We start from the raw sequence: 12532 nt of genomic DNA, 5'->3' as shown, positions 1-12532 counted from the left end.
GGCAGCTCATCAATTAGACAGAAAGCAGGCTGGCTGATGGACGCCGTCCTCTCAGCCACACGGTATCAAGAGCTGTGCAGGTGGAGAGAAGTTGGGGAGATAATCACACCACTAACACACACTGAGGAAGTGTACACCTGGGATTTTCAACAACTTCAATATTAATTGAGAATTTTCTGTGCTTTTTTTGTGACATAATGAACTGAAAACAGTAAGACGTGTATTCCTGCTGCCAAAGGAGAAAGGAAAAGTGTCCAAAAAAGGCCAGAATAGAAAGTGATATGCAGCCAACTCAGTCTGTAGTGTGGTAAAATATTTAATTTAATTTTGTTAGAAGTCCTGTTTTAAACCTATAGTGGAGACTCAAAGCTACCACATTTGACAATAAATAGTAATATTTTAGTCACTTTTTAAATAAAATGCAACATTTGCTGCTTCCAGCTTCTCAAAAGTGAGGATTTGAGACTTCTTTTTGTCATATGATAGTAAACTGGGGTTTGGACTGTTGGTTGTCACAAAACAAGACATCAAATCAACACGTCTCTGGAAAGTTACAGCAGGTATTTATCACCATTTTCTGCTATGTTATCTGGTATGTTAAAAGGATTCATTGAGGAAATTATGTGCAGATCAGCCAATAATGAATATAATTGTTAGTTCCAGCACTAGTGATGGTTGTGCAAGAAACTGTTACTTTCATCACTGACATAATAACCATAGTAAGTGATTTTACTGAGGAATGATGACTACATTTTTCCTGAGAGTTGATTGGTCAGCACCCTCCATCTTCTTAAACAACAAGTATAATGTTGACATGGAGTCAGTTAGCTACGCTGTGGGCTCCAACTCGAGTCCCAATTGTTTTTCCAGTATTTTTTTACATTTTGGCAAAATGGCACCATCAAAAGTATGCTGAATTAGCCATTACCAGTTCTTGTTTGGATGTACAGACAACCGTCACTGGATTACTTTGAAATTGAAGAAAACTTGCAAATGTTTAAATTCTAAGATAAGTTTTGGGGTTACAAGAAGCATATTTTTTTTCTCATTTCTAAGCCTCACAGTTTGAAAACCTGTACCCTGAACTGAACCCATTCCAGAGCCGGTTAGCCAAATAAACCTGGTAGACAGACTACTCTCATTTAGTCCTACAGACACTTGTTGAAGAGATTTTTTTTTTTGTTCTGGTTGGGCTTTTCCCCCCCATGCCCTTTCTAGGTAAGTTTTCTCACCTCATCTGGGGGGAACAGAGGGAAAGAACATGACAATAGCTCATGTTCATACAATGAACACATTGGATGAAAATCTTCAAACCCTATATTACCCAAAAACCAGTGACAGAGGCCCTGCCACCTGAAAGCACACAGCGGTATAACACACACCAGAGGGGCTTCCCAGCATGAGTGGCACGTGTTTGGAGTTGGTCAAAACACATGTCTCACACTGCCTCTGGTCCGCACAAGTGTTCCACAGTGAAGGCCTGGAGGCAAAAAACCAAATCCAAATCCAAATTTCCCCAATGTAACCCTGCTCTCTAGCCAACGTTGAGTTTCCTCTCTCTCTCCCTTCCTCTGCTGCAAAGAGCACAACGTCTGTTGTCCGGCTGTAATCAATCCCCCTTTTGTGCTCGAGCAATCTGATCCGTTCTCTCCGAAAATATCCAAGAGGAAGATTCAGATTTTGCACCAAGAGCGGCGCAAGGACACAAGGCGGCCAGAAAACCTTGATTAGCGCTCATCATTGCAGACCTATGACTAATGTTCCACTGTTCATTTGTAAAAAATGGTGAAAACCTGTGGGTTTAAGCTGTAAGACGTGCAGGACGTGTGTATTGTGTCGCCAAAGAATTTTGTTGTTGTGATGAGAGGGTCTTGAAGTGAAACAAAGTATAGCCAACCGTGTCTCTGAATTAAAAACCGCAACAGACAGGTGTCATGGAAATTTTCCATTTCCTTGAATTAAGGAAGTGTTTTTGGTTACATGCCAGACATATGCATTTCCTGTAAACAGCGAAGCGAGTAAATGCTCAGCCTGCTTCAGTTTAACTCCCAGGCACTGCAGTGGAGCTGAAAATATTCTGTGTGTTGTCATTAGCGAAGCAGCCCGAGAGCCACAGAGCTGCACACTGCATGAACCAAATTTACCGTCTGACTTTCTGTCTTTAGCTATCTGTATAATGTCACACACTTGTTCATAGATGTGTTATAGGCACACACATACGTTGACACTTTACACTGTGTGCAAATGCACCTTTGCATTCCTGTGTGCTGCTCCATCCTCCGATTTGGTTCCTGGCACTCGTGCCTGGAGAAAAACTATCTGCAGTGAATTTAAGATGAAGCCGGAGGTGCTGAGGGTGTTTGCATGTGGATTAAGTAAATAAATAAACAAATAAATAAATGCCTGGAGAAATGGTCATGTTTGGGAGAAGGAGGCAAGGCAGATTATATTCCTACTGTGGCTTTAACCAGAACAATAACAACACTGACGCGGAGAGAGAGGAGACAATGGAGGAAAGGGGATGCAGAGGGAGATGTGAGTGCAGCATACAAAGAGAAGCAGAGCCATACAGCATGCAGAGAGCAACGAGAGAGAGCATGGGGACGAAAATAGTATGCATTTCCTTTGGCAATGCTGTAAATTCACATGCTGGGGTTCCCACCATAGCTCTAATGTAAAACTTGCGTGTCTGAAACACACCCTGAGATTGTAGAATATTTCTGAAACTTGGTGATCAGTGGAGCTCCTGCAAAACAGAATTTAACTACTATAAGGAGGGAGGGAAAACATTAGTTGAGAGTGAGACAGTGAGAAAGTGGGGTGCACGTGTCCCAACCAATGGTATGTTAGCCCCAGATGTTCCTCCCATCCCACCCCTGCCTCCTTAATCAGCCGAAAACCTCAAGAGGGACGAGCCTGCCTGTGGGGAAAGGAGAGGAAAGAGAGAGAATGTGTGGATGTGGATGTGGATGTAGGGCCCTGGTGTATTGATATATACTGTGTAGGTGTGTTGGAATGGCTCCAACTCACCTGTGATTTGACTGGTGAGTTGATTTTACAAGACGATTAGCATTGCTAGCTCTGACCCTGTTTCAGGAAAAACGCTGCAGTTTCAATGCTGCTACCTTTATTCTACATGCCAAGGAGCTACTGAGGAGCTCAGTCTGTTTTAAGAGACAGCAGGTAAAACCAGTCTTCACAGACTAACACCGCTGGACCTTTTGCATTATAGCTATTGAATAATGAATTGTAGGGAAAGAAATTACTTTAAAAAATTGATATATGACATTTTGGAGGCACTTTATTTATTTGATAAGTGCTCTTCCACCAGGCTCTTCACTGGCTATGTTGATGTATTATTTTAAAAAGGTCCTAGAAAGAAGATGGGAGCCTTATGAATAGGCTAAAGGTGTTGCAAGACTTGTGCACTTTAAATGTAGGCATGTACTTTTCTACATTTTTAAACAACAGATAATGTATATTGAATGATTCAAGAACTTGTTACAATTTGGAGTAGCCTAAATACAGCAACATGGCACAGGGCTGAAACATTTTTCATTATCAAAATATCTACCAATTATTTTCTAGATTAATCAGTTAATAGTTTTAAATACATTTAAAATGAAACTGCTCAGTGCAATCATATTAATATATTTGGTATCTACTGTATGAATTAGAACCTGCATACTGCTAGAAATAGTGTGTGTTCTCAGTTGACCTTTTTGTCTCAAAGATTAACAACAGAGCCTAACATGGCTATGGAGTTACATTTAAAATATGTTGTATATATTAAAATTCTTGTGCCAACATTTTGGGGGTTTCAGCAGTGGTGTGATTTAAGCATTAACATGTGAAAGATAAGTGTGTGATGATCCCACGAGCCCCGTCAACAACGCCCCAGGACGCATTCCCGGCAGAAAACTTAATGAAAGCAAAACTGTCTGCAGTTTCTAGCTCTTTCTTTACAACGCTACTATAAGATCTGATGCACTCCATATGGGAGGGGCCTCTAGGGATCTGCAATAACACAACACAAGATAGTCACAAATTCACACTTGCAACACTTGCTTTTCTGCGATGGATTCCATGCGTAAAAGAAAAACTTGCGCACACACACACACACAACCACACACACTGACAGTTGCAGTGGAAGAGCCTGTCTGTGCTTGCTGTCTGATGGAGGCCGATAAACACAGATGTGGAGGCTCTGGAGCTGAGATACACTTCCCCTCCAGTTATTTGACTGCATTTCAAATACAAATCAAACCAGATTTTTACTCTTAACGGTCATTTTTCTGCATGAGCTGCTGAATTCAGTATTCATACAGTAGTTTTTATTGTTAGCAGAGTCCACCATTTGCGTGCTGGTTTCAAACTGCCGCCACACACACTTATGGGATTTACAGGAAACAGTACAAGTGTGTAATTCAGCAATTGTATCTAATTAATACTACAGCCTGACTGTTAACTTTTTACTGTTGCTGCATTGTATCAAGTCACCACGAATGCAAACGTAACATTTTCTACTGCAGCTGCTTTAAATTAAAAGCCTTCAAGTTGCGAAACACAAGGTGACTTTTATTGTGAAGCAGCCACAGAAAATGCTTTGCATTTGTCACCGCTGACCCAGCCAAATGAACCAAGACTAAAAAGCTTCAGGATTACAATATTAATCTGCAGGAAAAATAAAGATGGATATAAATAATTCCTTTAATTAACTTCTTCCTCGAGTAACTTTGTATTTTTTACAATAGTTTGCTGCTGCAGTATAAAACACCAAGGTGAACATAGGTGAAAATACGACAAAGTATAAATCACCACCACTACAAAATTAATGATTCTAATTCTGCTTTCAATTATACTGCTGCTAAAATTTTAATTAAACTGTACAGTGATGAGTGTCAGGATTCATGCGAGTGTTTGAAAGTGTGTGGGAGCAGACAGCAACTCTCAGCAACTTATTAGCACTGAGTGGGTTTGTGTGTATGTGTGTTCTTTATCAGTATTGATCTGTACACTGAAGAAGTAAACAGGCTTTCCGGGACATAATGGAGACCACAGTCTCTGCCCTAAAAAAAGATGTTTTTTCTGTATTAAAACCATAATTGTATGGTGATTGTGCGTGGATTCAGTTTTCAGATTCTGCAAGAAAATAATCCTCGACTATAATACGGAAATCAACCTTTTTGGCCTCCTTTAAGTTAGATACTGTAAGGCGGACATTAGCTAAATGTTTAAAATAAAGTGCAGGGTTCAATGAAACCATGAGGTAAACAGGACACCTGCAATCCCCAGCAGAAACACTGTCCTTGTCCCTTTCCTTTGTTGACACTGAGACCTTGGTTCTCATCTTTCACTGTGAACGGCAAACAAAGATACCAGAGGATCAATAGCTGAAAGAGACAAAGCAGTGAAGACGCCATGAGCTGTGAAAGCACAGGTCTCTGTTTACAGAAAAAGCCAACAGTGTCAGACAGACAGGATGCTACAAATCAGCCAAATGTCACAGGCAGTGTGGCTGAGACGTAGGGGGACATTGATAACTTTAAACACTCGCAAGGGGTGGAGAAATACATCACAGAAGGAACAAAACGGAGAAAGAGGGAAGGGAAGCCCTGTTAGATGGCTGCAAATCACCACCTGACCATTCATTACATCTGTCTCTACGCCTGGGTGTTTGTGTGTGTGTGTAGGAGGAGATTACATTTCCATGCCACAGGCCGGCCCACAGATGAAACACTGCTGGGGAGGTTGATTAGCCACATCAGCGAGACACGGCAAGACAGGGCTTCACAGACTGCTGTTGGACCGAGTCCCATCTGCCTCCTGCTGAGCAGCAACTAAGGCCAGATCGACTTGTTTTGATCCTATGAGGGGCTTCTGCGCCTGTTGTCCTTGGCTAAATGCAACAGCACACAAGGCCGAAGCTATTCCTGTGCATACACAGAGCTAGCGTGGCAGCAAATTTAAACGTGGCATGTTAATAACATTTTTTTTTTCTCAAAGCGCCAACGCAGTTCTTACAGCACACACAATGGAGTGTGACTGTAAAGCAATCAGAGCGGCCCACATTTTTGTAAGATGACCAATCACAAGAAATAAGCAGTGCTCTACAATCTGTGCACAGCTGTTGGTTCATAACAGCAGCAGTAAGCAGCGGAGGACAACAAAGACTTATAGTAGCTGCTACATTGATAATATGTTAACATGAGGCTCAGTAGGCTACAATTAAGTATCAGGATATTCAATACATGTTTTTTAAACTTTTGTTGTGTAATTTCAGAACCGTAAGCAAATCATCAGAGTCCCTGAACATTAAGGGATGTTCAATCATGTTTTTCTTTCAAAGCAGCCTTCTTAAAATTGGTGCAATTAGGGATTTCAGAGGTACTATGGGGAGAAATAAAAGTGTATCCAACACCATGCAGTGTGTTTCCTAAGAAAGACAAATTGCACTGTATTGTCATCCTAATATTGCAGATAATGAGACTTCTATTTCCATATGCCAGTTATTTTATGCGTTTGCGGATTTCTGTCACATAATGTCTAATTCAACGAGCATTCAAGTGAACTGACTGGCGTTTTTTCCCCAATCAGTTACTAGGCTGAACCATCTTTTAGCACTCTCTCCCCTGTCAGGTACAGGTGTGATGGCAGACAGAAGTGTCATATTACCGTCACGTTTTCCACATTGCTTTCGTCATTTGAGATTCCACTGGTGCTCTGCAAACGATGCCATCTTGTTGCTCTTCCTCTGCAATACTTTAAGAGGCCTTTGCTATGAAAATTTATACAATTGAGGTGGAAACAGTGCAGTCCCTGGGCTGCTGCTCTGCTCCATCTTGATAGCAGCTTCTCTTAAAGCCAGGCGTGTTTCCCTCACTGTCCAGATTCTTATCTCTGTAATTACCTTCCAGTCAGGGAGGAGCACTAGTGGAGTTGGCAATAGTGCTGCCTGCCACCCACTCCAAGACAGGAGACATGCTCCAATGGATACTCTGGAGTGTTGGGGCCTTTAGTTCATTGCCAAGAGAGATGTGGTTGCCGCTTTGTCGGATTGACCCACATTCAGGATCCAAATGTTGTCTCTCAGGGGTACCACTGGAAGTTTTAAGCGCACAGGGCACTGCAGGTCTATTGACGCGTTTCACAGTCCAGGTACTATCGCTGCACAACAGAGGAGCTCAAGCCAAGAGTGCCTCGACAATGGTATATGAGATTAGTGTCTCATCTCTAGTGTCCACAATGGCCGGATTGAGAACAGTCAGAGAACCAACTCTTGTACACACCCGGCAGTGTGTGCAGCGTGTAAACACACTATCTGAGGACATGGTGTGTACCTGAGGAGGCTACGCTGCCAAAATCACTGTCATTTTCTAATAGGACTTATGTTGGACTAAGAGCAGACTTAATGCTACAGTGACTCACTATAGGCTCTTGAGATGCAAAGTGGTATACAGGAGAGGCCGGGGGCTAGCTGGTTAGCATGCTAACTTCAGTAGATATATCTCTGCAGAAGAATACATCTTTCACATAACACAAACAGTTATTTCTTTACATTCTGTTAAGACTTTATTATGAATATGATTGTGACTATGAGCTTTAATTGAGGATAAGAGAAAAGCTCTTTGAGGATCCAAAGACAGAGTAACCGAAACTAAATTATGATTACAGCATCACTCACATGAAACAAGAAATACTATTCTAGGCGCTATAGAAAAAGCAAACGGATGTGACACTAGTGGTTTGATGTTAATAGAAAAAGGTCTCCAACAGAAACAAGGAACTCAGATTCTCAGTCATCATGACATGTCAGAAGGTTGTCTATGACGTTCATCGTCTTGATAACCATCAGTCATTTTCATATGACGTTCATGTCCATTCATCATGTAAACTTATTGCTATCCAATTCAAGGTCTTAAAAGACAGAAAGTTACGAAGGCAGCATGAACATTTGATAATAAATGGCAGTGCAGCAGCTGTCATTAGGATTAGATCCATTCAAATGTGACTTTGTACAACTCAATCAGCCTAATCCAATTCTCCATATATTGCTTCAGAGCACAGACTCCACATTCCTACTGTTTAATGCTGCACAAACAACGGAGAGCAAGTCCCAGGATCCCAGAAAAACCAACACCTCACTCTCTCAACTGGGCTGAATTCATCATCTGAAAGCTGGCAGGAAAATCAATGAAAACTAATAAAAGGGTCATGCAGCGTGAACAGAGGCCTTATTTGAATTATGTCCAAGGATGCGGTCTGGTCCCATAAAGTGCCTGGTGTGCACTGTGCAATACTGGCAGAGTTTAGCTGGTTGTAAGCCTCGGGAATGTTTTTCACGATGGGAATCTTCGAAATAAAACAAGGGTCATAGAAAAGAGCCACAATCGGCTTATCTATATTTGTTTAATTGGTCTCAGCTACTATATGTTTATCATGCACTTTCATAATCTGAACAACAGGGATTTTCTGGAAGGAAAAACTGTATAAACGTGCCCATTCATGAGTCAGAGTTCATGAGAATAATGGCTTTCTGACGCCAACTTCTTCCACGGGGATGCATCTGGAGAGACAGCTCTTTTGTGCCTTTTCAGTTAGAGCTGCAATCCTTTGGGACCAGATTTCTGCTTTTATCGAAGATGCGTACAAATCCAGACTTAAGACAAATCCTTTCAGCTTTCCCTCCCTTACCACCTCACCACAACATGCACACAAACACTCCCAACTATTCAAAAGCAAAAACAAAACATGCAATACATACCTGCCACGTTAACTTTTTCGGAGTTTGCGACGCTGGGTGTGGCAGTGCTGGGACTGTTGGTCAGGTTGCCCCCTGTGCCATTGTAGATGTTTTCCACCTTGGACTCTAGCTTGCCCAGCCTCAACATGATGTTATCCAGCAACACTGCAAGGGTCTTCTTCAAGTCTGCAAGTAAGAATGTGCGTTAGATAATTGGAGATGCATTAGATATTTCTGCACATACGTCTCTCTGACTAGCTCACTAAATTCTCAAATCACATACCTACTTCAAGCCACCCACAACAAGTCAACACAGAAAGAAACGTCTGGACCGCGGCGTGCACTGCTGCCTGACACTTTCATTTTATCAGCAGTCTATCAGCACAAATACTAATTTAAGAAGGAGACATGCACTGACAGTAAAGTCATCAAATGGAGCAGTCAACATCAGCAAGTAACAAGTAATGCTAGCGTTAGCAGCCCCTGCTGCATCCAACTGCATCTACAAACATATTGAAGCGTCTGAGAGGGAGAGATACACACACCTAATCGAGAACGATTTCTTATCAGTTCACCATTTCTCACTTCATGTTGACGAAACCTGTAGTGTAAATCAATGGTTGTGATAATGTAAAATGTGATCCGGTAGACACTTCTCAGATTCTGTCAATTCACAAACAAACCATCGTACAGCGGTTTGATATTACTAAATCATAGCCGTCATAGCAACAGTGTGATATATTAATATATAAAATGTGTCAAATAAATTATAGAACATATACACAAGTAGGTTTTAGTCTTGTGCAATATCATCAGAGCGTCAGAATGACCATACATGGAATACTTTCCGAGAGAGCATACGAGACTTATTAAATAGATTTTTATCTGATTAACTGGGCAATTTATTCTGACTGAGAAAGAGCTTCCAATTCTTTCACTATCACCCAGCTTATCATTACAGTAAATACATGCATGAATCTTGCTCAACTACAGTGTGCCTGAAAATGTACAACTGGGAACTCCTTATCTCTTTACTACAACAAATCGTTGGATTTCAGGCGGTCAGCTTCAAGCTCGTTTAAATGTAAAACTAGAGTGGGGCCGTAGTGACCTTGCTGTTTTATTTAAGTCTTTGCATTTCTTTTGTTCTGTGAGCATCTATCTGCATAGGACACAGCTAATGGTAGGACGGGCAGGAGGGACGCTGACTAGTAATGAGACGGATAGGGCGTACATTCAAAATGTTAAGGCATGGCATTTTTTGGCCCTTATTTATTGTGGTATTTGTCTGATACTGTAACCTGCAGCGGTTGCAGTGACATTTACAGAGAAATGTGAAGCCGTTCCAAGCCGCTGTAACTGGTACATTGGTCTAGAGCAAAGAGCTCGGTCACAATTGTCAAACTCAGAGCATACTTTTTTCAATGCATTGGCTTATATGTGTACAGAACCGATCCAGAGTTCATCACGCTTGCCTTCCTCTGATGATGATAATTGCAGCTTGTCTATCACACACAAGCGCCACATTTTCCCCTCACCGTGATGCATTTGACACGCCAGCTTTCATCACGTCAGAGAGATTGGCAAGGGCGCAACGAGGCCTGGCAGAGCACACCAGCCTGATCCGTGTGAAGAGAAACGCCAGAGCATTTGTCTGATTTGGATGAGCTGAGCGCTGGGAGGAGCAGATGCACAGGGAGCAGCGCAGCGAGACCGGGAAGAAACCAAACGGAAAGCTTTGGAGCAGCAGCCTTGCCAAGCTAACATAATTAGAAAAAAAAAGGGTGAGCCCAGAGTTAATGCCCCCCTCTGTTCACCTCTGGCACACAGGCCTGTGCCCACTGACTTCAGGCTGTACATCAGAGACATTCACCAGGCTTGTTAAATATCTTAGCTTGTACTAACGCGAATAACAACATGCTTCATAACAGGAAAGACAAACATATGTAAACTTCTCGTGTGTATAATTGGCTTCATCCTTTTAAAAAGGCAACAAATCTACCAATCTTGTGCGACAAACTTCAGGCACACACACAAGACAACAGGCCTTTGACTGTGTTCTTGTCTGTACTTGTGTTTTCATAGGCCGGTTATACTTCTTTAGTCACACGTCAAAGGCCACATCTAAAAGAAACTTTGAGACTTCTGTAGACTATAGGACTTTTGCGTCTATAATAACTGCTCATTTTGTTCTACAACTGTTCAGGCAATAAAGGAACAATTTAGATTTAGATTTGTTAAGAATAATGCCTCATTGACTATTTTCCCCAGCATTGTTAGTAGATGCGAGGCCAGCTCCAGGATGACAGTTATGATCTATGGTTATCCCAGTGAAAACAGTATTACATTAGCAAGCCCTCTGGTAATTTACCAGTGGTTTTGATGGCTCTGTAGTATTTTAAACATAAGATATACTAAAATTTGCAGAATAATTTGTTGGTTGGGTTAGGGTTAGGGTTAGGGTTAGGGTTGGTTTGGCTGAAGGTGAAGTTACGCTTCTTGTTTTTACTGGACAGTTAAACATTGTACAGTGCTGCTTCTGTGGATGTTTGGCTTTTTATATGTACACATATTACTGAACTTAATAATTACATCAGGTGTACAGTTGTACAAAATTGAGCATACTTCGTCAATGCTATGCAGAGTTCATTGCGTATGATATGTAACTTCTACAACTATTCTTCTTCTGTATTTAGTAGGTAGTAATAAAGCATTGTACCTGTCTATTCGTTGCAGGTTTCTAAAAAAATTTAAAAATGTGTCACCACAAAGTGACACAGAAAGCAAAAAAAAAGGAGAAATTTCTCTAGTTTTAAAATAATTAAATGTGAGGCTTCATTAGCCAGTGTGTTCCATGGCACTGTTTATAATGCTCTGTACACTAACACTGCTGCCAGGTAACCCGATGAGTAATAGCAACACCCAGGGACACATTTCTGCCTGTCTCAATGTTTCTTAGCAAGGTGATGCAGTTGCAAAACAAATCCTGGAGCGACAAACACACCGAACTTCCCTTTGCTTTTAATAACAGTGTCATATACGATAATCTTCATGCACAATGACCTGGGGTTTTCCATTAAGCCCATGAGTATTAAAAAGAAGTCATTACAGGGGAACATAAGCCCAAAGCATCAGTGATCCCTATTGTTTATTGTCATCTGTAAGGCAAGCTTCAACCCAGCCTAGTAGTGGTCTCCATATCTTGCAAATGTAACATAACGAAGTGAAGATAGAAGCAGAAGGAGCACACAATGACCTTCCGCCCTCGGGAGGATGGAAAGGATTAGAGCAGCAATATAAGCCTACACCACACCCCAGTTGGATTCTTCTGGTGTCTGATTGTGGCCCTACAGAGCAGGCCAGGGCAGTGCGGTACGTGTCCATGCCACAAAAGAAATCCACAATAACTGCTGAACCATTTGGTAACCAGTCACGGTGTGAAGTGGCTTGTCATGCCCGGCTGCATGGCTCGGTTTCAAAAGGGGTTGGAACGGGAAAGATCATATCCTTGTCATGTCTGACTTTACTGTGGAGGAAGAAGATTGGATATAGATATAGCTTCGGCTATAGAGACATGTTTTTGGTGCAGTTGTAGACCGACTCCTGGAATCTACTGAATAGTGCTGCTCTTTCTTGGATCTAAAGGGAGGAAGGGAAACTGTCAGACAAACATAAAACTGACAGATATTCATATCTATCCTAGTTCTGATCGAAGCATATAGGTTCCAAATATGAATAAACTGAAACAGAGGGAAAAAAGGAACAAAATCAAAAGTGAACAAAAACAAT

General features: G+C 41.6%; 1 protein-coding gene across 1 annotated transcript in view; it reads right to left on the bottom strand.

Moving 5' to 3' along the window:
- Nucleotides 1–12532, bottom strand: part of mgat5 (alpha-1,6-mannosylglycoprotein 6-beta-N-acetylglucosaminyltransferase) — an 81952-nt gene that overhangs the window by 66343 nt on the left and 3077 nt on the right. The window contains exons 3-4 of the mRNA XM_035678062.1: nucleotides 9574–9578; nucleotides 8765–8929 (exon numbers count right to left, since the gene is read on the bottom strand). Coding sequence (XP_035533955.1) covers nucleotides 8765–8929; nucleotides 9574–9578 — 170 coding nt within the window. The remainder of the gene's footprint in view (nucleotides 1–8764; nucleotides 8930–9573; nucleotides 9579–12532) is intronic.

The sequence above is a fragment of the Morone saxatilis genome, unplaced genomic scaffold (assembly GCF_004916995.1).
Source record: "Morone saxatilis isolate NCDOM2014 unplaced genomic scaffold, NCSU_SB_2.0 Contig6, whole genome shotgun sequence".
In the NCBI taxonomy this organism is placed as follows: domain Eukaryota; kingdom Metazoa; phylum Chordata; class Actinopteri; family Moronidae; genus Morone; species Morone saxatilis.
The sequence above is the reverse complement of the archived record's forward strand: the minus strand, read 5'-3'. Positions and strand labels throughout refer to the sequence as shown.